Genomic DNA, 26,372 nt, shown 5'->3' with positions numbered 1-26,372 from the left:
AAAAGATAAAACAAAATGTGATCATGCTGACATCTAGTAACTGGAGTTGCACACAAATTATCCTTTTAGTGTGAATTATTTGTTTTTAAAGTTAATTATTTGTTTTAAAATCTTGACCAAGATCATGTGGCTAATATTAAGACATCTACCATCAGGCTGGGAGTGGTGGCTCACACCTGTAATACCAGCATTTGGGAGGCTGAGGTGGAGGGTTGCTTGAGGTCAGGAGTTCCAGACCAGTCTGGGCAACATAGTGAGATCTTGTCTTTTTTTTTGAGATGGAGTCTTGCTCTGTCTCCCAGGCTAGAGTGCAGTGGCGCCATCTTGGCTCACCATAACCTCCACTTCCCAGGTTCAAGCGATTCTCCTGCCTCAGCCTCCCGAGTAGCTGGGATTATAGGCATGCGTCACCACACCTGGCTAATTTTTGTATTTTTAGTAGAGATGGGGTTTCTCCATGTTGACCAGGCTCGTCTCAAATTCACCCGGCTAATTTTTGTATTTTTAGTAGCGATGGGATTTCACCGTGTTGACCAGTCATGAACTCCTGACCTCAGGTGATCTGTCTGCCTTGGCCTCCCAAAGGGCTAGGATTATATGCGTGAGCCACCGCGCTCAGCCATGTGATCCCACCTTAACAAAAATACTTTAAAAAAATTAGCCAGGCATAGTGGTGTGTACCTGTAGTCCTAGCTACTTGCTTGGGAGGCTGAGGTGGGAAAACTCGGGAGTTCAAGGCTGCAGCGAGCCATGATTGAACTACTACACTCCTACCTGTGTAACAGAGCAAGAGCTTGTCTCTAAAAAATAAAAAGACTTCTACCATCATCCCTCTTGTTAAAAGGCAACGGATAGTTACTGTTTAATGAGTAGACTTTATTTGTGACGGTAAACATTTCTGGAGATGGATGGTGGTGATTGTTGTACAACATGGTGAATGTATTTAATGCCACTGACTTGTGCACTTAAAATGGTGAATTTTATATTATGCTTATTTTAGAACAGTAAAGTTTTAAAAATTACAAAAAAAAAAAAAAAAAAAAAAAAAAAAGAAAAAAAAAAAAAACAGAAGGCTAGTATTTGCAGGAGTGGAACTAGGACTTTGCCCAAATTGCAGACTTCCTTCACCCCAATTTTCTTTTTCTGTTTTAATGAAGCACAGCATATTTACAATAAAGTCCATAAAGTACACTAATCTTAATCTTAGCTATAAAGCTCATTGCATGTTTACATTTGTTTATACTTGTGTGACCACCACCCTGTCAAGATGTCGAACGTTCCAGCACCCCAGAAGGTTTCTTTTCAGTTGTAACTCCGCGAGAGGTAACCACTATTCTGACTTGTATTACCATCATTTGATTGTGCAGCTTTTAAACTTAATACAAGTGGAATCAGGCAGTATATACTCCTTTGTGTCTGCTTCTTTCACTTAGCATAATACCTGGGACAGCCACCCATTTATTAGTGTGTCAGTAATTCATTTTTTTCCTATTTGCTGTGTAGTTCCCATTGCATTTATCCTTTCTGTTGAAGGACATTTGGGGTGTCCTAGTTTTGGGCTGCTATAAAAAAGGTGCTATGAACATTCTTTTGAGGTACCTATGTACTCACTTCTCTTGGGTGTGGATCTAGGAATGGGATTGCTGAATCACAGAGGACTGTGTGCTGTGCTTACTTAGGGGTCTCCCTTCTTCGACTTGGTGCCTTTCAGCAAATGTTTGTCCTACCCCTTTCATGACAGGGAAGAAAGGGAAGCGAGCACAGAGGGCGTTGCTTTCTTCTATCTTCCAGCCTTGGTGTTAGTAGATACTGCCACTTTCCAAAGCAATTATTGCCAGTTTACACTTCCACCCACAGGGCACGCGCGTTCCAGTTGCTTCACAGCCTCACCAACACTTGGTGTTGGTGTTTTTTCACCATCAAGCTATGGTGGGCTGAGGGTAGTTATACCCTGAAATTTAAATGATGCAAAGATGGAAACTTTAAAAAATTGTGGAAATATTTAAACTTCTAACTCTCAGTAAATGACCCCAAAGCCAGTGGAGTAGGATGGAGCAGGGCTTTTCCCCTCAGCCTGTGTGATGGGCGGGGCTCGCCCACTGCATGTCCACATTGATTTAAGGGCTTTTCCATACTGTGTGCTCCGGATGTCAGATACATTAGACGGCTCTGGGCAGCTGCCTTCTCCAGTCTTTTTGCACCGTTCCTCTCCAGAGCCTTCTTTCATGAAGATTAAACAGTGGTTGAGAGAATTTAGTTGTGGTTTTTCTCATTAACCTCAAATGTAATCTGGGCCTGACGTGTGGATCACTTAGGAGTCTCCTTTCTTAGACTTCAGCACCTTTTAGCAAATGTTTGTCTCATGACGGGGAAGAAAGCAAAGCCAGAACAGGGGGCTCTGCTTTCTTCTGTCTTCCAGCCTCCAAGAAAGTTCCTTTCTCACCTTTGAACACATTTTCTGTGTGAGATAATCTACAGAACGCATGGTGGTGAGGCCACAGCAGATACTCAGATTGTTTCTCTCCCTCCACGTCCTCCGGCCTATGTCAAGAGCCCTTTTTTGTTGTCCTTGAATTTCTTGTGCATTGCCCTATCCTGCCTTTTGCTCATCTCCCAGTTCTTTTTTCATTGGTTCCCATTCTTTTTTTCCCCTACCAGGAAAGCGGATTTATTTTTTATTTAATATTTTTGTTTAGAGACAAGGTTTCACTTTGTCACCCAGGCTAGAGTGCAGTGGCACAATCATAGCTTACTGCAACCTTGAACTTCTGGGCTCAAGCAATCCTCTCACCTCAGCCTCCTGGGCGTCATCATGCCCAGCTAATTTTAAAAAAAATTAGTGAGACACAGTCTCACTGTGTTGCCCAGGCTGGTCTTGAGCTCCTGAGCTCCAGCAGTCCTCCCGCCTCAGCTTCCCAAAGTTCTGGGACTATAGTCGTGAGCCACGGTGCCCAGCCACATTTTTTAAGGCTCATTACTTGAAGTGTGACCTGATGGTATTCTTCACGCACAGTCTTATGCTGCCCTTTGAAACAGTCATGGGAGATCACACTCGGACCTGTAATGACAGAAACAGGTTTGTGTAGCTTTGCATTTTTTCATGTCACTCTATCATGCTACTCAAAGTGCTGTTATTGTATCTTGACTGCTGGGCACATAGCCCAGCTCCCATGCTCTGCTTGTTTATAGCGCTCCTTCCTGAAAACCACCTCTTCATCCTCTCTCTTTCCCTCCAACTCTCTCAGCTCAAGAGGGCCAGCAGTGAGGACACGCTCAACAAGCCAGGAAGTACCACTGCATCGGGGGTGGCTCGCCTAAAGAAGACCGCCACTGCCGGAGCCATCTCGGAGCTCGCCGAGAGCCGCCTGAGGAGCGGCACAGGTAGGAGGGACCGGGCAGGCGGGACCCGGCAGGCCTTCAGTCCTGGCCACATGGAAGCACTTCAGTGACCCATGACCCATCCAGTCCTTCCCTCGTCAGATATTTCTTGACCACTTACCCTGTGCCAGACCTGTTTTAGGCAGATGACGTCACTGCCCACAGGGAGTTTACATCTAGAGTGGGGAGACCGATGAGAAACAAAAGGTAACTGGGTGTGCTGTGGTTTCTTTGGTCCCTCCAGAGGTCCATTTGTCACCATGCATGTGTGAAATCCTTCTGACATGCAGGCAGGGCGGTGTATGTTGTGGGGCTGTCTGGATGCAGAATGCATTAGAGAAATAAATGAATCCTGCGGATCCCTTGCAGAGGTGGATGTCTAATATTTGTACTGAACCCTACGGAAAGCTGGCAAGAGCCTCGCCCAGCAGCTGTGGAAGGTTGCTCAGAGTGACCTGGACGGCAGTGGCAGCTGGAAGCTGTGAACCTTCTCAGTGTTACTCATTTTCTGAGAATCCGAAAAGGTTTTTCAATCATTCTATTTGAGTTCAGAGCATGTGAAACATGCAATATCGAAGAATTTGTTTAATTTTCTCTTTGCGCATATAGATAATAACTCTAAGCTTTCATAGTCTAACTCTTACAGTGCAGCCCTCAGTGTATTGCTAAATTGTCTAAGATGGGAAAAATAACTGAAATACATCATTATTAATTTTTAATGTGTTGAAGGGTAGTACACTTATAATTTTTGTGCTTTTTTCGTAAAAGTCACATTCGGTCTAGATCTCAAAAGGTATATTTTAATTTATTCGGTTTTCAAAAAGTGGAATCTGTGAAGCCTATATGTGGCTTTCTTTTATTGGATATAAGGGGAATCGCCTGGTTTTTCTATATAATGGCTTTACCATTGTAAACACTGATATTGTACTAAACGTACACACACACTTGGTTTTTAAAATACGGTAAACAAAAGTACCATTTATTTTTATCAAGCCAGCCTAACACTGATTCCAAAAGTTAATAAAGCCCCACTCAAAAAAAGACAGACTGGGAGGAGCCTAGGGGCAGGGTGGGAAGGAGGACCAGCCGAGCCCGGATGTGGGACACAGTGAGTGTGTGTGGTGTGTCCCCAGGCGCAGGAAGGTGGCGAAGGGAGGTGAATCCCAGTGGATGGAGCGAGGAGAAGGGTGGGAGGAAAAAAAGGTGGGAGGAGGACCAGGTGGGAGGGTGGCAGTTCACTCAGGACCCCGCGGGGGCAGCACGATGAGGTGGGTCACAGTGTTCCTGAACGGCAGCCCTAAGAACAGAAAGGTGGTTGCTGTGTATGGAACTTTATCGGATTTGCTTTCTGTGGTCAGCAGTAAACTCAGCATAGAAGCCACCAGTGTGTATAATGGGAAAGGTGGGCTGATTGATGATATTGCTTTGATCAGGGATGATGATGTTTTGTGTGTGGAGGAGAGCCGTTTATTGATCCTCAGACAGATTCTAAGCCACCTGAGGGACTGTCAGGATTCCACACAGACTGGCTAACATTAAATGTTGGAGGGCGGTACTTTACAACCACACAGAGCACTTTAGCGAATAAAGACCCTGACAGTATGCTGGCCCATGTGTTTAAGGACAAAGGTGTCTGGGAAATAAGCAAGATCATAGAGGAGCTTTCTTAACTGACCGAAGTCCTGAGTACTTTGAACCCATTTTGAACTACTTGCGTCACGGATAGCTTATTGTAAATGATGGCATTCATTTATTGGATGTGTTAGAAGAAGCAAGATTTTTTGGTATTTACTCATTGATTGAACACCTAGAAGTGGCAATAAAGAATTCTCAACCACTGGAGGATTATTTACCAATATCCCGAAAGGAATTTGTCTGATTTTTGCTAGTAACTCCAACCAAGTCAGAACTGCGATGCCAGGGTTTGAACTTCAGTGGTGCTGATCTTTCTCGTTTGGACCCTCGATACATTAACTTCAAAACGGCCAATTTAAGCTGCTGCAGTGTTGCACGTGCAAATCTTTGCTGTGTAAGTCTTGAACAAGCCGATCTCACTGGATCAGTGCTTGACTGTGCAAATCTCCAGGGAGTCAAGATACTCTGTTCTAATGCAGAAGGAGCATCCCTGAAACTGTGTAATTTTGAGGATCCTTCTGGTCTTAAAGCCAATTTAGAAGGTGCTAACCTCAAAAGTGTGGATATGGAAGGAAGTCACGTGACAGGAATTAACCTGAGAGTGGCTACCTTAAAAAATGCAACGTTGAAGAACTGTAACCTCAGAGGAGCAACTCTGGCAGGAACTGATTTAGAGAATTGTGATCTATCTGGCTGTGATCTTCAAGAAGCCAAGGAGAGGGTCCAACATGAAAGGAGCTAGATTTGAAGAGATGCTGACACCACTACACATGTCACAAAGTGTCAGATGAGAATTTTAGGGGCTGGAGGAAGATGTACAAGATGAAAATATTTTCCTTATCACTTCTCTTTCTCCATCCTCTCAGTTGTCTAGAAGAAATAACACTGTAAGGAAATTTTTAAAAAAACATTTAGAGGATTATGCTTGTTCTCAGTGGTGCATAGAGGAAAAAATAGATATTTTTTCCATATTCTGATTTTTTTTTTTTTTGAGACGGAGTCTCGCTCTGTCTCCCAGGCTGGGGTGCAGTGGCATGATCTCGGCTCACTGCAAGCTCCGCCTCCCGGGTTCACGCCATTCTCCTGCCTCAGCCTCCCTAGTAGCTGGGACTACAGGTGCCCGCCACCACGCTCGGCTAATTTTTTTGTATTTTTAGTAGAGACGGGGTTTCAGCGTGTTAGCCAGGATGGTCTCGATCTCCTGACCTTGTGATCCACCTGCCTTGGCCTCCCAAAGTGCTGGGATTATAGGCGTAAGCCACCGCGCCCGGCTTATATTCTGATTTTTTTTTTTTTTTTTTTTTTTTTTTGAGACGGAGTCTCGCTCTGTCGCCCAGGCTGGAGTGCAGTGGCGCGATCTCAGCTCACTGCAAGCTCCGCCTCCTGGGTTTACGCCATTCTCCTGCCTCAGCCTCCTGAGTAGCTGGGACTACAGGCGCCCGCCACCGCGCCCGGCTAATTTTTTGTATTTTTAGTAGAGACGGGGTTTCACCGTGGTCTTGATCTCCTGACCTTGTGATCCGCCCGCCTCGGCCTCCCAAAGTGCTGGGATTACAGGCGTGAGCCACCGCGCCTGGCCTATATTCTGATTTTTAACAGAAAAGCACTCATTTAATAGATGTAGGGAAACTAGATATCGCTGCCTTTTGAACACGGTAGAGGGGTTTATCTGGTTTTATGACCAGGAATAGTATATATTATATTTGCTTTTAAATAGGCGTGATGTAGAAATACCATCTTGGTTTGAGATGCATTTGAGGATTTTAATTTATGGAAAGCACAACATATGCGATTATATTTATTGAATACCTAGATGCAGTATGGATATTTAAATTATAAAAACTTTATGAAAACTTTGAAAAGGTTGTTCAGGCTTATAAATAGTTTTAGTGATGCCTCCCTCTTTAAATACCTGTCACACCGTATGAATATGGTGAGTTCAGACTTGCTAAGACTCTTTTCAGGTTCATTTGTATAATGTTTACTTTTTAGAACAAAACACTAGCTAAGTTAAAGTAATATCCACTTCTTCCTGATTGAGACAGAGTGGAAAGAAGGACATCACTGTACATCACTGTCATTCCAAAGGTACAGTGGAACTCTGGATGGAGAAGAACTTACCTATCACTACAACACTTATAAATGAGCATTTCTCAGAATTTTATTCTAGGCAAGTTCCACTCAACACCAGACCAAGCAATTCTGTCTATTCACACTATTAGCCTAGTTTTCTCATACAATCAGCACAAGCATAGGAAGATACTTCAAAACCAAAAAGCCAAGGTGCATCATTAATATTCATTTAATTCAAATACCAAATAGTTTACATAGGGCCAGCTTAGAAATAGGTATTAAATCCAGATCTACTGCAATCAAAGCTTACACAATATCAATGAATATGGTAGAGGTGCCTGTTAAAAGCCAATGTAGTATAATTGCAGCTAGAACCCTACAGTGAGGAATGAGGAATTTTAAACATACATTTGATTACAGCCACCAAAATATATATGTATATATAGAAAGTAAAAATAAAGGTATTTGGCTGGTCCAAGAGGTAATACCAATCAGTCAGCACCTATGATTCTTTTACTTACATTTTTTGATTTTTTGTTTTTGTTTTTGTTTTTTGAGACGGAGTATCACTCTGTCGCCAGGCTGGAGTGCAGTGGTGCGATCTTGGCTCACTGCAACCTCTGCCTGCCGGGTTCAAGCGATTCTCCTGCCTCAGCCTCCCAAGTAGCGGGGACTACAGGTGCATACCACCACGCCCAGCTAATTTTTGTATTTTTAGTAGAGACGGGGTTTCACCATGTTAGCCAGGATAGTCTTGATCTCCTGACCTTGTGATCCGCCCGCCTCGGCCTCCCAAAGTGCTGAGATTACAGGCATGAGCCATGGCGCCCAGCCTGTTTTTTTATTTCAACAAATTTTAGCCCAATTTTCTTGAGTCATTTTCTCTCTGCAACAGCAGAAGGGCCTGTACCTCCCTACCAATGACCTGGTGTCCTTACATCTACCCCAAGAGCAGGGATATTAGCTGTGTCCACAGGGTTCTGAATTCTACAGACTCATCAACATGAGGCAAGGAATCATTGAAAACCACTTTTGTCTCCTTTGGGAGAATGACACATCTTTAGTATTTATGTAGCCTATTCTTCTATATCTAAATATGCAAAGCTTTCCTTAACAGTAACGGGTACATATGCATAGTGGGAGGAGATCAGACCTTTACAAGTGAAGGAAAGCAATTTCAGAAATGAATTATTTTCTTTGCTTTATTATTTTTCCCAAGACAGAGAAGTATTGTATTGAGAAATTATCTATTTTCATAATCAACATATGCCTAAATTATATTTAAATCATTTCACTCTGTACTATATTTTCAGGAATTATAGAATGTGTTATTCATTCACTTAAAAGTACCTCTGTAGAAATAACCTAAAACTGCAGAGGGATCTGAAAGATCTAAACATGGTGTGCTTAGAAACTGCAGATTTTAGATCTAATGTATACTGCATTAATAAACGATATAAAGTGTTGAAAAGGAAAAAAAAGACAGACTGATCCCATGATCAAATATTAATATAAAAATTTGAGATCAGCCGGGCGTGGTGGCTCACACCAGTAATCCCAGTACTTTGGGAGGCCAAGGCAGGTGGATCACGAGGTCAGGAGATCAAGACTAGCCCAGCCAACATGGTGAAACCCCATTTCTACTAAAAATACAAAAATTACTTGGGCGCGGTGGTGGGTGCCTGTAATCCCAGCTACTCAGGAGGCTGAGGCAGGAGAATCACTTGAACCTGGGAGGCGGAGGTTGCAGTGAGCCGAGATCGTGCCACTGCCCTCCAGCCTGGGTGACAGAGCAAGACTCCGTCTCAAAAAAATAAAGAAATAAATAAAAATTTTAAAAAATTGAAATAAAAATATTAGCACGTAGGACTCAACAATACATTAAAAGAACAGTAGTATACATCACAACTAAGTGAATTTATGCCACCCAAGAATGGATGAATATTAAGAAATTTTAGAATACAATCCATCATACCATATTAACAGGCCAAAGAAGAAAAACTGTGCAGTTATCTCTGTAGATACAGAACATACATTTGACACAATTAACAATCTTTCTGATTTAACAACAAACTCTTGATAGACTGTACATGTGCAGTGACATCTTTAATGATGTATGTGTCACAAACAAAAGCCAGCGATTCCCATTAAAGTCAAAGATAATTCAAGGTTGCTTACTATCACCACTGTCATCTAAAATTTTCTGTAGATATTAACCAAGGCAGTAAGATAAGAGAGATATAGAAGCACATATATTGGAAATGAGGGAGCAAAATAATTGTAATCAGATAATAACATTGTATGCTTTGAATTTCCTGAAAATTGTGTCTTAGAATTTTCTTAAATTCTATTAGAGACAATAAGAGTTTGGTATGTGGCTAGTTGTAGACTATAATATATCAATAGCTTTTTTTTTTTGAGATGGAGTCTCGTTCTGTCGCCCAGGCTGGAGTGCTGTGGCACGATCTCGGCTCACTGCAAGCTCCGCCTCCCGGGTTCACGCCATTCTCCTGCCTCAGTCTCCCGAGCAGCTGGGACTACAGGTGCCCGCCACCACGTCCGGCTAATTTTTTGTATTTTTAGTAGAGGTGGGGTTTCACCATGTTAGCCAGGATGGTCTTGATCTCCTGACCTCGTGGTCCACCCACCTTGGCCTTCCAAAGTGTTGGGATTGCAGGCATGAGCCACCACGCCGGCCATCAATTGCTTTCTTATCAGTGACTAATTAGAAAGATAATAATGTAAGAAACAATTCTATTTATAAAGAATGAAAGGGCAAAATATTTAGAAATAAATAGTGTAAGCATCTATATAAAAATATCTTAAAACTCTTTTGAAGAAGTCTTATGTCCTTCAAAGAAGATATAAATAAGTGAAAACATATGTGTGATTCTTAGATAGGAAAAGTAAATAGAATTAAGATTAAACTTAATTAGTACAACATATAAAATGTAATAAGGATGTCTGAATTATTCTAAGAATTCATTTTCACCTTGATTATAATATCAGTGGGAATTTGGGAGTGGAAACATAATAAAATAACTGGAATTTATCTAAAACCCGTTGTTCTCAATGGGGAACGATTTTGCCCCTCCAGTTCCAACCCAGGGAACAATTGGCAATGTCTGGAGACTTTTTTTTTTTGGCTATTATGACTCAGAGCTGCTACTGCCATCTAGTGGGTAGAAGCCAGAGATACTAAACATCCTAGGATGCACAGGACCGTCCCTGCAGCAGAGAGTGTCCTGCCCAAAAATGCCAACAGTACTGCTGCTAAGAAATCCTGACCTAGCAGAATAGATATTCTAGAGTAACCAGGAGAATTCTGAAAATAGTAATCAGGGGATTAACCTTAGGCATTCTGGAACTGAAGAGGCGCTAGGCAGCTCAGTGGAACGGTGGACAAAGTGCAGAATACACTGGAAGATTTAGTAGAGGGGAAAGGCGGCATTTTGTATCACAGTGGATAATTCACTCAAAAATGTGACCGAGTAAGTATTTAAGAAAGAATACAGCTGGATCACTATCTCATTCCTCCCATCAAAATAAATTCTAAGAGGATTAAAGATTTAAATATTAAAAAATGAAACTGCAAAACTACAAAGAGAAAGCATCAGAGAATTAATTCGTAGTCTTGGCCTTGGAAGAGCCTTTCTAAGTAGGAACAAACACAGAAGCCATAAAGGAAAAGATGAAAAACGTACTTTCATAAGTATAAGAAACTTCTTTGCAAAAAGAGGAAATTATTTGCAATACATGTAACAAAAGGCTTATTTACAAAGAGTTTATACAAATCAATAAGAAAAGGAAAAATAGGCCAGATGTGGTGGCTCATGCCTATAATCGCAGCAATTTGGGAGGCCGAAGTGGGAGGATTGCTTGAACCCAGGAGTTCAAGACCAGCCTGGGCAACATAGTGAGACCTCATCTCTACAAAAATAAATAAATAAATACAAATTAGCTGGGTGCATGCCTGTAGTCCCAGCTACTTGGGAGGCTGAGGTGGGAGGATTGTTTGAGCCTGGGAGTTTGAGGCTGCCATGAGTTATGAACACACCACTGCACTCTAGTCTGGGTGACAGAGTGAGACACTCACTCAAAAAAAAAAAAAAAAAAAAAAAGGAAAAATAATATAATAGAAATATATATAGCTCCCATGAAAAAATACAGATGGCCAGTGGGAAGATATGAAGCCTTACTTATAGTTCAAGAAATGTAAAGTAAGGCTGGGTGTGGTGGCTCACGCCTGTAATCCTAGCACTTTGGGAGGCTGAGGCGGGCAGATCGCTTGAGCCCAGGAGTTTGAGACCAGTCTGGGCAACATGGTGAAACCCCATCTGTACAAAAAATGCAAAAATTAGCCAAGCATGGAAGCGTGTGCCTGTGGTCCCAGCTACTTGGGAGACAGAGGTGGGAGGATCACTTGAACCTGGGAAGTGAAGGCTGCAGTGAACTGAAATTGTGCCACTGCACTCCAGCCTGGGCAACAGTGAGACCCTGTCTCACAAAAAATAAATAAATAAATAAAGCAAGCAAAACAACAACTAGGTATATAATTTCCCCTAATACATTAGCAAAAATTAAAACAGTCTATCATTTCTGGTGTCATTAAGGGGATAAGGAGTCACATATGGTTGATGCACAAGGACAATTTGGTAATATCTATCTAAATATTAATATAACCTTTGACAAAGCATTTCTATTATTTAGCACTTAACGTTACTGATATTCTTGGAAAAGAATGCCAACATACGTGGTGGCGGGCGCCTGTAGTCCCAGCTACTCGAGAGGCTGAGGCAGGAGAATGGCGTAAACCCGGGAGGCAGAGCTTGCAGTGAGCCGAGATCGCGCCACTGCACTCCAGCCTGGGCGACAGAGCGAGACTCCGTCTCAAAAAAAAAAAAAAAAAAAAAAAAAAATGCCAACATGTATGAGCAAGTTCTGTTGCATGATTATTTATAATAGTATAATACGGGAAACAACCTAAGTATGTATTCATACAGGGCTGGTTGAACAATGTGATTTTGGTGCAGTAGAAGAGTATACAGGCATGAAAATGAATACAGTAGATTTGTGTGTACTAATAGGGAAAGATCTCCAAGATACATTACTAAGTGGGGAAAATAATATGGTGCATATGATATAACCTTAATTTGGTTTTGGTTTTAAAAGTATATATTAATTATTAAAATCAACTTTTTTCCTGGAAGGATATCAGAATGATTCTCTTTAAGGAGAGTTACCAGAATTGAAAGTGGCAGAGGAAAATTTTTTCATTTTAGATTTTCCTGTGCTGTTTGAACATTTTAAACATATGCATACATTGCTATAAAAAATTAAAAACAAGGTAAATACAATGTAAATTTAGACAATATAAATATAAACTGAACTTTTTTTTTGCCTTTACAAAATCCTTCCTCTTCTACTTGCCTTTTGTAGTGTTCTTTAACCATTTGTTGGTGGATTTTTTGTGTGTGTTTGTTTGCTTATAACATCTGCTCCTTTGCACAGGATTCTAGGAAAATACCTTGGTTTCATATTGGCTCCTAAAGTAGACAAGTTCCCATGCCCCAAGGGACATTGGCATCCCTTATTTGTCAAAGAAAGGAAATAATTACATATCTACTACACAGTGATGTTGGGGAAAAGGTCTGTGAATACTTTACAGACTGCAATGAAATGTAAGTGACAGTTATTATTCTCCTAGTTACACGAATTGTTTGTCGATTACTTCATTTAAGTGAAATTAAAGTATATGACTTAATAGGGTTGAATTTGAAAATTACATTTTGTTTCTGAAGCTTTTATTTTTTTGTTTATTTTATTTTATTATTTGAGACGGAGTTTCACTCTTGTTGCCCAGGCTGGAGTGCAATGGTGTGATCTCGGCTCACCATAACCTCTGCCTCCCGGGTTCAAGTGATTCTCCTGCCTCGGCCTCCTGAGTAGCTGGGATTACAGGCATGCGCCACCACGCGCGGCTAATTTTGTACTTTTAGTATTGATGGGGTTTCTCCATGTTGGTCAGGCTGGTCTCGAACTCCCGACCTCAGGTGATCCACCCGCCCTGGCCTCCCAAAGTGCTGGGATTACAAGTGTGAGCCACCGTGTCCAGCTGAGAGCTTTTATTTTTATATGTCAGTAGTCCTCAACATTTTTGTAGCACCTTTGGACAGCTGATACTTTTGTCTGTTGTCATAGTGTCCCCAAACTGCCTCATTTGGAATAGGTGAATTCCAGTCTATTGGGATGACCATTAGGAGCAGTGGTATGCAGCACCTCTCTGTTGTAGGTCTTACCACCTCTGCAGTTGTATGTTTTGGTAATCATTTCAATATTTGATTGCATTTTGTCTATTTTACATGCGAGAAAACCAGGAAAATGAAAGTGCTGGTTGGGGCTACAGCAACCAGTTGTACAGGTTGAACAGCCCAAATCCAAAAATTCAAAATCCCAAATGCTCCAAAATCTGAAATGTTTTGAGCACTGACATGATGCTCAAAGGAAATGCTCACTGGAGCATTTTGGATTTTGGATTTTCAGATTAGGGATGCTCAACTGGTAAGTAGAATGCAAATATTCTAAAATAAAAAATCAGAAATCCAGTACACTTATGGTCCTGAGCATTTTGGATAAGGGATACTCAACCTGTAGTAATAAGCGTGGGTTTTAAAATATCAATACTGCCGGGTGCGGTGGCTCATGCCTGTAATCCCAGCACTCTGGGAGGCCGAGGCAGGCGGATCACCTGAGGTAGTTTGAGACCAGCCTGACCAACATGGCGAAACCCCTTCTCTACTAAAAATACAAAAAAATTAGCCAAGTGTGGCGGCGGGCACCTGTAATCCCAGCTACTTGGGAGGCTGAGGCAGGAGAATGTCTTGAACCTGGGAGGTGGAGGCTGCAGTGAGCCGAGATCGTGCCACTGTACTCGAGCCTGGGCGACACAGTGAGACTCAGTCTCAAAAAAAATAAAAATACAGTTGATACAAAGATGGAAATTATTTAGCGTGTTAGAAACTAGATGCTCACTGGACTTAAAGCAATTTTCTATAGGCTCAGCTGTGAAGAAAAAGAATAAAATTAAAGGAAATTGAGGGAATTCTGGCAATATATAGTTGATTTCCTTTCAGAAAAATTTCCTCTCAGAGGAAATCAACCATATATTAGACTTGCAGGGGACAGAATTCTTTTTATGGCAGGCAAGACTTAGTTTTTATACTTTTGACTTGGGGACAAGTTTTCTACGATGCATAGCATGGTATTATCTGTATTTTATTTCAAATGTGTTAATTTTGAGAAATATTTTTGTCATGAAATTTTAATACAGTATTTGTGACTTTGAATGCACAAGAATTAAACCTATAGCCGGCCTGTATTTTACTGCACCCTTTCCTGGGAGCTGATCTGTCCTCAGGGGGAATCCCTGAAATCTACTCGAGGAGAAACGTGTAATCTTTTGGTCGTAATAATTATATTATTGTCTCAGCCTTGCCTAGGGCGCCAACTTGCCATCTGTCATGGGTGGTACTGGAACCGCTTGAATGGGGAGGCATGAGCTTCTTCATTCTTCTCAAGGCTATTTCCAGTTTCTAGTTGCCAGGCGTTATGCTGTTCTCTGGGGCTATGCCAAAGTTTGTTCCAACAAGAGCAAGAACACAGCAAAAATCACGAAAGGGACTACTATTTTCTAGGCCTGCCACCTACCTGCACGTGCTGGCTTCTCTGAGCTGCTGTCTCTCTTGATGCTCACAACAGCCAGAGGAAGAGCATGGTTATTTTATCTAGACCAGGAACCTTAGCTTCAGGAAGGTCAAACAAGTTTGACTTATTCTCTCCCGTGCCCACCCCAGGTTTCATTATGGAACATCCACTTTTTCTAATTGGTTTTCTTTCATTAATATTATTCACATATCTGGATTCCAAAAAAGAATTCTGATTTTTTTTTTTTTTTTTCTAGAGACAGTTTTGCTCTGTTGTCCAGGCTGGAGTGCAGTGGTGCAATCATAGCTGATTGCAGCCTCCAACTTCTGGGCTCAAGAGATCCTCCTGCCCCAGCTCTCGAGTAGCTGGGACTACAGGTGCACACCACCGGGGTCTCACCATGTTGCCCAGGCTGGTCTTGAACTCCTGGGCTCCTGCCTTGGCTTCCCAAGGTGCTGGGATTACAGGCATGAGCCACTGCGCCTGGCCTGGATTCCAGTTCTTATTCTTCTTTTTCTCCCTGAAGTGTCCTTTGTGTATATCTCATCTTACACAATGGTGTGGCTTTTAGGAAATGAGGAGATTCCTTGTGTGCAGGTGGTAGTCCTCCCTGCCTGCCCCAGGGTCAAGTGAAAGGTGGGGGAACCCCCAGAAGGCTGTCAAGGAATCCAGCCACTAGGTGGCAGCCTTGTCAAAAGCACCCACCTGCTCCTCTGCTCCAAGTTCTGGTTCTGACAAATGTTTCTGACTTTAGAAACAATCCTTCTATTTATTCATTAATTCAACAAATATCTTTGAGTGGCTACCATGTGCCTGGCACTGTTCTAGGCAAAAGGAATATATATGAGTGAGCAGGACAAACATCCCTGCCTTCATAAAGGTAATTGAGCAAGTCGTGGGAGAGATGAGAAAGCCGGGTGGACAGCTGGAGTGGTGGACATTCCAGGCAGAGATGACCGCTGGCCTGTGTCCCCCACGTCCAGGGAGCGGTGGGAAGGCCAGTGGGGCTGCAGCAGAGTGAACAAGCAGTTGGGGAGGAGGGCAGAAAGATGGGGGAGCTTGCGAGTCACTGTCAGGACTTTGGATTTTTTTACTCTGACTCCACTGGGGAACTTTTGCAAGGTTTTGCACAGAGCCGTGGTATGACCTGACCTTGTTTTAAAACAACTGCTTTGGGCTGCTTGTTGAGAGTGGACAGATGGAGTGCGCAGACCAGTTTGGAGGCTAGGGCTGTGGTCTAGGAAAGAGGTGACCTGGGCTGGGCCGGCAGCCGTGGCACCGGGGAACAGCAGTGTCTGGACATATTCTGAAGGGGAGAGCCAACCGGCTCTCAACTTTCCTGGTTTTTGAACTGTGGAAAAATACACATAATCATTTTTAAGTGTACAGCTCAGTGGCATTAAGTTCATTCACATTGTTGTACAACCATCACCACCTTCCATTTCCAGAACTATTTCATCTTCCCAAAGTGAAATTCTGTCCCCATTAAACACTTGCTTCCCATTCCGCTTCCCTCAGCTCCTGGCAAGCGCCGTTCTATTCTTTGTCTCTATGAATCTGACTGCTCTAGGTTCCTCATAAGTGTGGCATCATACAGTGTTTGTCCTTTTGCAACTGGCTTATTTCACTCAGCATAATATCCTCAAGGTTCATCCACGCTGTAGCACGTGTCAGAATTTCCTTCCTTTTTGAGGTTAAATAATATTTCCTTGTGTGGATATATCATATTTTCTTTATCCATTCTCCTGTTGAAGGACCCTTGGCCCATTTCTACCTTTTGGCTATTGTGAATAATGCTGCTCTGTACACAGGTGTACAAATATCTCCTTGAGACACTGCTTTGACTTTTTGAGGGTATATACCTGGAAGTGGGATTGCTGGATTCTCCTGATGGATGGTAAAGTTGGTATAGGGTAAGATTTCTGCTTATGTTAGCAGAGGGACGAGTGAGATGAAATCTGATGGGCCTTCCCAAGGGATGAGGACTGAAAATGGATCTCTTCTGGAGACAGCAGTCAGCTAGAAGGAGGTTCGCACAGCCACATTTAAAACATTTTTAAAACCACGAGACATGGAAGTGCCCATTTAGATGTTTCTTTATATAGCACACGTGGGATCCAAAGACATGTCACTATTTTAAACTGGTATCAGTGTTTTCTAAAAGGCAAAATAAATGTGAAGCGCTAGTTTTACTGTGGCCAAACTCCACTTGAATGCTTGCAGAATCTCAGACATCTCAGATGGTGATCAGTAAGGGCAAGCAGTCGTGATTGGCTCACTGCCAAGAAGCCGTCCATGTCCTCGCTGATACCTGGACCCCTGCATGCTCCAGTTACCTGCATCACACCCAGGTAATGCCTGAGGCTCCAACCTGAGACACCTGTCCTCTCTGACATGGGGAGGGAATAACTCTGGGCTCCTATCAGGGGAACTCGTCTAACATGGAAGGTAAGTATTCTTATCCCCATCTGACATGTGAAGAAGCCAAGGCTCCAGGATAGGTAGTGTTCCCAAATTCAAACCCAGCGTCTGACTCCAGAGTTCTTTGTTCTGCTACTCTGTTTGCCTCAGGTAGGGAGACTTGTTTTCTTCCCCCTTCATCTTTACCTGTTGTAGAATTACTATTACTGGTGACTAGCATTCTTTGCTCACTATGTGCTAAGCACTGTTCTCAGTATGCAATGAATATAGTCTCCTTCAGTCTTTACTGCAACCCTATGACATAGTCTCCTTATTATCATTCCCATTTTATAGATCAGGAGACTGAGGCATAAAGAGATTAAGCAGACTGTTCAAGTCCATGCGACATAAATATTGGTACCAGGATTTGCAGATTAAGAAACAGAGGCTGAGAGAAAACCATGGATGGGTTGGCTTGCTGGGGTGAGAGTGGAGGAAGGCGATGTTGGAAGTCTTGGAATTGAGAGGCTGGAAGGTGGGTGGGTCAGTTTCTTGGATGCCACAGAAGGAGGAGCGCCTGGAGCCAGGGATGTCAGGGAATGGGGAGAATGGAGTGGGGGTGTGTAGATGGCAACAGGGAGGGGAAGAGGATGCCAGGTCCTGCTGCATGAACTGCGGAGATGGAGGGTGTCTGTTTACAGTGGGGAAGGGAACAGACAGTGGGGAAGCAACAGTCATAGGTATGAGGTACAGCGAGACCTTCAGCTTGGAAAATGTGAGAAAATGAACAGACTGGCTTGGAAAGGCAGTGGTGGGATTCATCAAGCTGTGGAAGTGAGGGGACATTCAGAGAGCTCAGTCTATAGGAAGTGTTGATTTCACTGTGAGTTCTGAAGGGCCCTGAAGAAGTGTTGGGGACTCAAGGGAGGGGCTTGGGGCAGGTGGGGCCAAATCTGTTTAGAGATGAGAACCTGCAAAATCACAGAATGCCAGGAATGAGTTTGTTGTTGTTTTCATGATTTTAGAGAGATCATTTATCAATGAATATATTTTGTGATTAAAAAAATTCAGATTCAGTACAGATGCTCCTCTAGTTATTTCATTGGTTACTTCCAGATAAACCCATCATAAGCTGAATATATGCTAAGTTGAAAATACATTTAATGCACCTAACCTTCCGAACATCATAGCTGAGCCCAGCCTGCCTTAAACGGGGCTCAGAACACTCATATTAGCCTACATTTGGACAAAATCATCGAATACAGAGCCCATTTTATAATAAAGTGTTGAATATCTTATATAATGTATTAGATTGGTGCAAAAAAGTAATTGTGATTTTTGCCGTTTTCAAAATTGCAATTACTTTTGCACCAACCTAATTTACTGGAAGTGAAAAGCAGAATGGTTGTCTGGGCACTTGAAGTACAGCTTCTACTGAATGTGTGTCACGTTTGCATCACCTTACGGTCAAAAAGGGTAAGTCATACCATCATAAGTTTGGAATTGTCTGTATTTTCATTTTCTTCTATTTTATTCTACATTTAATTCATTTTCACATTGTAGTAAGAGATCTACCCTCTGAACACATTTTTAAGTGTGTAATTCACGGGCAATGCTGCATAGCAGGTCCCTCAAGCTTACGGATCTGTACCCACTGAACAACTCCCCGTTGCCCTGTCTGCAGCCCTTGGCGGTCACCACTTGACTTTCTGTTTCTGTGAGTTTGACTGTTTAAGATTCTGCATCCAAGTGAGATCATACAGTATCCTTTTGTGACTGACTTATTTCCCTTAACATAGTATCCTTCAGGTTCATCCACACTGGGGCATGTGTCACAATTTCCTTCCTTTTTAAGGCTGAATAATAATCCATTGTCTGGATAGCCACACTTTGTTCATCCATCATATGTGGGTGGAGCAGGAATGGCTTTCAGCTTCTGGTGGTGTCCGAGGTAAACCAGTTGTGAGGATGTTATGAACTCCACACTAGTTAAGGTGCTGAATTAATTTTTTGTTTCTCTCTTTTTAAAAATTATACTTTAAGTTCTAGGGTACATGTGCACAACGTGCAGGTTTGTTACATATGTATACATGTGCCATGTTGGTGTGCTGCACCCATTAACTCATCGATTACATTAGATATATCTCCTAATGCTATCCCTCCTGCCTCCCCCCACCCCACAACAGGCCCCAGTGTGTGATGTTCCCCTTCCTGTGTCCAAGTGTTCTCATTGTTCAATTCCCACCTATGAGTGAGAACATGGTGCTGAATTAATTCTAAGCTTGATGACGCACATGGTGGTGTCTTGGCCCTGCGTTTCCTGGGAGTACATGATTTAGTCAGGGCTTTGGAGTGGAGCCAAGGGTTTTCTGTGGCGCTCTGTGTTGGCACAAGGTGCAGTGCTGGTTTCGGGGTGGAAGCTTTCCTGGGTCCTCCCTGGGTGCCTGTGGTATAGACAGCGGGGAGCTCTCCCTGCACCTCCTGCAAGAATATTGACATATTTGCCAACTCTTTCCATCCAGGACCTGGCAGTCTCTCCAGTTCTCCATGTCCTCTCTTCCTTTTTTTTTTTTTGACTCTTCCCCTAAAGTTTGCTATTTCCTTCCCCCCTCTTTCCCCGCTCTCCTCCCCTCCTTTCCTTTTTGTTGAGTTTATCTTTGTTTATGCCTTCCCTCCCTCCCTCCTGCCCTCCCTTCCTTCCTTCCTTCCTTCCTTTTTGTTGAGTTTATGCCTTTGTTTTATACTTTTATTCCTATTGTGAATGGGATTCTTTATTCATTTCATTTTTTTCTTATTTTTAAAAATATGGACTATTTGACGACTTTGAATGTCATCCTTACACAGGAACCATGCTAATCTTCTCTGTATCATTCCAATTTTGGTATTAGCATGGTCACTGACTATATTTTCTAATGACATAGTTTAAAAATACTTAGTTTGGAACTGGCTCGCTCCCTTACCATCCTCTCCTTAGCACTAATGGTTTTCAGTTGATTCTCAGGTGTCTTCCAAGCAGACAGTCGTATCAGCTGCAGATAACAATGCCTTTTGTCTCCTCCATTCCAGGAGTTGTTCTTTTATTTCTGGTTCTCGCTGTTTTGTGCGTGTGTGATCCCAGTTGTGTTAAATGCTAGTGACACCTTGACTTGCTCTCACTTTACTGTGGGTGATTTTGGTGTTTTCTCATTAAATATGATGCAGAAAGTTGGTTTGGGGCATTGTTTTACATGTTAAGTCTTCTCCTACATTCCTTTGAGTTATTAGGATTTGGTGATGGGTTTTATTGAATGCCTTTTAGGCATTCTGTTATTACTTTGATTATTGCTTCTCTTTTTACCCTGGAGTCTCCTCCAGGAAATTAAAGTATGTGTGTATTTGGTCTCCTGGGTATTTCTTCTGTGTCACATATATTTTCTCTGATTCTCGTGATCACTTTCACTCATGCTCTGATTTTTCAAAGTTTATCATCTAATATGCTTTACTTTGTATGTTTGTATGTTTCTTTTCTTCAACGATTGTGTTTTTAATCTTTAGTCTAATTTCTCTGCTTTCAAATTATTTCTTCTTCATGACTTCTTGCTCAAATTTCATAGCTATCAAATCTTGAATTTCAATGAGAATGCAAATTGGAGATTTTTTTGAAATCTCCCATTTCTACTAGTAACTTTGTTTCATAGGTACATATTTACTTGGAATCCTCAGCTGGTCCCCTTTTATGATCTTCCAGAGCTTTCCAGATAGATCTAGAGAGTTTTCTGTGATCGCCTGTCTTACAGAGGGAAGCTAGTGTTTGTCCAAAAATCAGAAATTGAGAGATTGAGAGGGATACCACTGGAGAATGTGTGGTTATCAGGTTTTGTTTTTTTTTGGTTTTTTGTTTTTTTTTTAAAACAGGCTGTCACTCTTTTGCCCAGGCCGAAGTGCAGTGGCATGATTATAGCTTACTGTAGCCTCGAGCTCCTGGGCTCCAGCAATCCTCTTGCCTCAGCCTCCCAAAGCGATGGGATTATAGGTGTAAGCCACGGCGCCCAGCCAGGTCATATCATTTATGCTCTGTTGAAGGAAGAGGAAAAATTTTTGCATTATCTGGGGTGAAAGTAAGGAGGGCACTAAAGCCTGAAGTACAATTTTGCCATTTTTTTCTTTTCTATGTATTTTGTTTTTGTTGTTCTCATTGTTACTTTAGTGCTTGCTGGAAGGTGGCCTTGTCCTCCCCTTCTGCTTGCATAATGAGCCCTGTTCTTATCAGCTGGCCATTGCTGTTTCCCTTGTGTGGCCTTCTGTGCGTGCAGGCAAGGAGAAGGGAGCACTAGCAGACCTTCTGAAGCTGCTCATGGCAGAGGCCTCAACCTAGTAGTCCAGTTACCCTTTTAAATGATGATGATTCTGTAACATGCCCTTTAATATCCTAAAATGAAATTTACCAGTCCATATACATCACTGAAAAAAGTCAATATAATGCTGTACTTATAATGTAGAGAAGAAATAATAGGCAAATAATTTCTAATAAAGTGACATATCAGTGCATAAATGCTGGAGCCTGACTCCATTAGAAGACAGTCAGATGCTTGTACATTAGTGGAGATTGCTGTCTATAAGCTTGAATGCTACAAATGAGATTGACTCATGGGTGCAGTGTTGAGAATTCAAATACCAGGCAGTGTTGACATCAGTGACTTTGAAATGCTGACAGCTCAGGGTAAACATTTTGAATAAAGCAAAGTACTGTCCTTCCTTAAGTTACATGTTAGTTGCATTCGTAGAAAATTCAGTGTATAATAGCCATGCTATGTGAAACTGTTTTGTGTTTCTCTGTAAAACAGAGTTAGATTCTGGACGTAGGTATTTATAAGTGTTCTCCCATTCAGGAGTGCTGTCAGATCACAAGGAGGGAGAGGGGAAGCAGGAAGCAGGCATGCCCCTCATATTTGTAAGGCTTGGGGCAAGAGTGCAGTGGAGGTCGTCCGTTTATTCACAATGTTCTGATATAATTAAATATTCTAGTAAATGAGATCAAGTGTCAGGGACTTCAGATGACCTTGTAGCCTGTCGGTCTAATGACAATACTTTTCTTACTCATTTTCATTTTTTTTTTTTAATCAGTAATGGGTGAATTTTGTGTGGTGAATTTTATTTTTTCTTCCCAACTTCCCCCAAGTTCTACTTTAGTATTTTCTCATTTTTATCACTTTGCAATTTGTAATTCTTCTCAAAGGTTAAAAAAATTAATGATATTCAAATATAATTTTAAAATAATTTTTCTTCAAAATATAAATTAAAGTCAATATAAACGGTGAAATATATTTCATGTTTTTAAATTTTTTAATTTAATTTTGTATTTTTAGAGACAGCGTCACACTCTGTTGCACAGGCTGGAGTACAATGGCATGATCATGGCTCACTGCAGCCTCAAACTTCTGGCCTCAAACGATCCTCCTGCCTCAACCTCCAGAGTTGCTGGGACTACAGCCATGCACCACCATGCCTGGTTAATTTTGAAAATTTTTTTGTAGAGACAGGTGCTCACTATGTTGCCTAGGCTGGTCTGGAACTCCTGGGCTAAAGCCATCCTTCCATCCTGGTCTCCCAAAGTGCTAGCATTATGGGTGTGAGCCACCATGCCTGGCCTGTATTTTTTTTTTTTTTTTTGAGACGGAGTCTCGCTCTGTCACCAGGCTGGAGTGCAGTGGCACGATCTCAGCTTACTGCAACCTCCGCCTCCTGGGTTCAAGCAATTCTCCTGCCTCAGCCTCCTGAGTAGCTGGGACTACAGGTGCGTGCCACCACGCCCGGCTAATTTTTGTATTTTTAGTAGAGACAGGGTTTCACCATGTTGGCCAGGATGGTCTCGATCTCTTGACCTCACGATCTGCCCACCTCGGCTTCCCAAAGTGTTGGGATTACAGGCGTGAGCCACCGTGCCGGCCCTGGTCTGTTTTTTTAAAATTTAACTAAATGTATTAATATTTCATGTTTTTTTATTTTGTAGTAATTATAGATTCTTCACATGCAGGTGTAAGAAATATTACAGGTAGATCCCCTGTACCCTTTACCCAGTTTCCCCCACTGGCGACATCTTGCCAAATGATAATATAATATCACAACCAGGATATTAACATGATGACCTTATAGAACATTTCCACCACCAAAAGGGTCCCTCATACAATCCCTTTATAGCCACATCCACTTCCCTCTCCCTACCCACTTTTAGCCCTTGGCAATCACAATAGTTTGTTTTTCATTACTATCATTTTGTTATTTCAAGTCTTTTTATTTTTCCTTTTTTGAAGATGGAGTCTCACTCTGTCACCGAGGCTGGAGTGCAGTGGCACAATTTCGGCTCACTGCAACCTCCGCCTCCCAGGTTCAAGCAATTCTCCTGCCTCAGCCTCCCAAGTAGCTGGGATTACAGGTGCACACCACCATGCCCGGCTAATTTTTTGTATTTTAGTAGAGATGGGGTTTCACTGTGTTGCCCAGGTTGGTCTCGAACTCTTGAGCTCAGGCAATCCTCCCGCCTTGGCCTCCCAAAGTGCTGGGATTACAGGTGTGAGCCACCATGCCTGGCCAAGCATTCAGCCTTTAACCATTAATTATATAATGTTAGCTTTTGGGAGTTTTTGTAGATCCTCTTTAGCAAGTTGAGGAATTTCCCCTCTATTCCAGTTTTTCTAAGATTTTTTTCCTGAGAAATGTCCCTCTATTCCAGTCTTTACCATGAGTGGATTTTTAATTTGTCTAATGTTTTCTCTGCATTGATAGATGTGATTATGTGACTTTTCTTAGTCTGTTAATATGGTAGATTACATGGACTGATTTTTCATATCTTGAACCTGCCTTGTACCTTCTAAAGTTCACTTGGTCATGGTATATGATTATTTTAATATATTACTGAATTCTATTTGCTAGCGTTTTGTTAAGAATTTAAAAATCTGTATTCACGAGGGTCTGTAGTTTGCATTTTTTGTACTGACATTTTCTGGTTTTAGTATCAGGATAATACTACTTCATAAAGTAAATTGGGAAGTATTCCTAATTTTTCTTTTTTTTCTGGAAGAAATTAGGTAAAGTTTGTGTTAATTCTTCATTAAATATTTGGTAGAATTCTGAGTGAAATTTTCTGTACTTAGAGGTTTGTTTGTTTGGTGTGAAAGGGTGAGTTTAAAAAATTTTCAAATTCACATTTCCCTAATTGTTATAGGGCTACTCATATTACCTGCTTAATATTGAGTGAGTTTTATTTTTCAAGCAGTTGGTCCATGTCTTCTAAACTGTCAAATTTTATGGGTGTATAGATATTCATAGTATTCCCCTTAATCCTTTTGAGTCTGTGGGGTCTGTAGTGATATCCCCAGTTTCATTCCTGCCATTGGTAATCTGTATTTTCTTTCTCTTTTTTTGTTAGAAGTTTGTCAATTTTATAATTTTTTTTCCCGAACCAGCTGTTTGTCTCACTCGTTTTTCTCTACTGTTTTTTTTTTCCTTCCCATTTCACTGAGTTCTGCTGATCTTTATTATTTCCTTATCTGAAAAACAGAGCTAGTCTTACCCATCTCCTACAGTGTGAGAATTAAGTGAAATGACAAATACACATGCCTAGGACAGAAGCAGAAGTGTAGATTATTTTGTAAAATGTTATTTCCCACCCCCCTGCCCCGAACTATCTCCCTTAATAGAATTGCCTACTTAGGAATCATGGCAGTTAAAAAAAAAAAAAAATCTACCTGCCTCAGTGTGGAGTGCCTTGCCCAGTGTTTCAGGCTTTGCTTTTTAAAGATTTTTCTTTTTTTCAAAATCACGCTTGACTCATGTTATGTCTAGATTCACATATACATAAATTTGAGAGGAATAAGTATAGTTTAGTATTGCAAACTGCTCCTCGGCCACCATGGCTCCTGTTGCAAACACTGCAGTGATTCATGAACATTCCAGAACCACCTGCTGGGATGGAAAGAAAAAGAAAATGGAAAATGGAACTTGGTGCCTCCGGCAAAGTGTAAGAATGTATTATATTCATCCTATCTGAAACCAGTTTAACAGACTGAATCATTTGTGTGATCTGTTATCAAAGCCCCTCCCAGCTTTGTACTCCATATTCCCAATCAGGCCAGTCTCCACTGTGGGCAGTGGTACAACCCACGTAAACCCTCATAGCCTTCAGACCCTGTCCCTTTTGTTTCAAGGACAAGGAAAAGAGATGTGAAGTGTTTCTTGGGGCCCAGATGGCGTTATTCATAACAGTTGATGGTTAGGGTTACAAGATTATATATTCCCATATAGAATATTCACACATTATATCTAAGTATTACTTTATATATTTATATATATTTAAATATAAACATATTACGAACATATGTATATATTTAATATAAATATAACAAAATATATGATAAAATATATATTATATATTACCCGTGTATATATAATAAAGCCACGCCTCCAATTTCAGTCCAACCACTCAGGGTTCTTTCTAGCCTTGCCCCTTTCTCCGTTTGTAACCATCATCTCTGGTAGTAGTGAGAAACATGCCTCTCATTATCCTCAATGTATGTGCCTATTTGCTCAATATAGCTAATCTCTCAAATCCTTCTCCCTCCTGCCACTTGCACCCAACTCCCCATTCCCCACCCGCCAGCCTCACTGACCAACCCCCCCTTCTGCATGGCTCCATAAAATCCTTTCACTGCCCCATACTCAGCTACCATGCTGACCCTTTGCCCTGGGAAGGGAAAGAAAATTGGGCACAGGAGCTTTTTAAAAATGGTACATTATAAAGCCAATGAAATGTGGTTCTTACTTCTAGTTGTTTGCATTATCAAAAAGCAGGATTTCCTGCTTTCTTTGTTGAGAAAGGTACTTCTTATTGCCTAGGAAAGTTTTATTTTTTTTTTGAGACAGGGTCTCACTATGTTGCCCAGGCTGGTCTCCAACTTCTGGGTTCAAGCCATCCTCCTGCCTAAGCCTCCATAGTAGCTGGGAATATAGGTGTGAGCCACTGTACCTGGCATGTTGCCTAGAAATGTTGAAGTGGGGGCGAATGAGAACTGCTGTCTCTGCAGGTAACTTGGTCAGGTTCCAGTATCCCACACTCCCTTATGGAAGAGGAGAAAAGGGAAAGAATTGTAAGATCCCTCCGTATGACAAGTTTTATGTTCCAGAAGAAAGTTCTGCTTTTCTGGTTC

At 41.7% G+C, this 26,372-nt stretch overlaps 1 protein-coding gene, 1 non-coding gene and 1 pseudogene across 6 annotated transcripts in view; 2 read left to right on the top strand and 1 right to left on the bottom strand.

Moving 5' to 3' along the window:
• SPECC1 (sperm antigen with calponin homology and coiled-coil domains 1) overlaps nt 1-26,372 on the top strand; it is a 281,070-nt gene that overhangs the window by 69,693 nt on the left and 185,005 nt on the right. For all 5 annotated transcript variants that reach the window (XM_050763865.1, XM_050763867.1, XM_050763866.1 and 2 more), the window contains one exon: nt 3,246-3,381. In XM_050763865.1, the coding sequence (XP_050619822.1) occupies nt 3,246-3,381 (136 nt within the window). The remainder of the gene's footprint in view (nt 1-3,245; nt 3,382-26,372) is intronic.
• On the top strand, nt 3,395-6,295 carry LOC126939041 (BTB/POZ domain-containing protein KCTD9-like; annotated as a pseudogene).
• On the bottom strand, nt 19,990-20,091 carry LOC126939983 (U6 spliceosomal RNA). Its single transcript, XR_007720517.1, has one exon. It is a non-coding gene; the product is annotated as a U6 spliceosomal RNA (small nuclear RNA).

This window comes from Macaca thibetana, chromosome 16 (genome assembly GCF_024542745.1).
Source record: "Macaca thibetana thibetana isolate TM-01 chromosome 16, ASM2454274v1, whole genome shotgun sequence".
NCBI lineage: Eukaryota > Metazoa > Chordata > Mammalia > Primates > Cercopithecidae > Macaca > Macaca thibetana.
The sequence above is the reverse complement of the archived record's forward strand: the minus strand, read 5'-3'. Positions and strand labels throughout refer to the sequence as shown.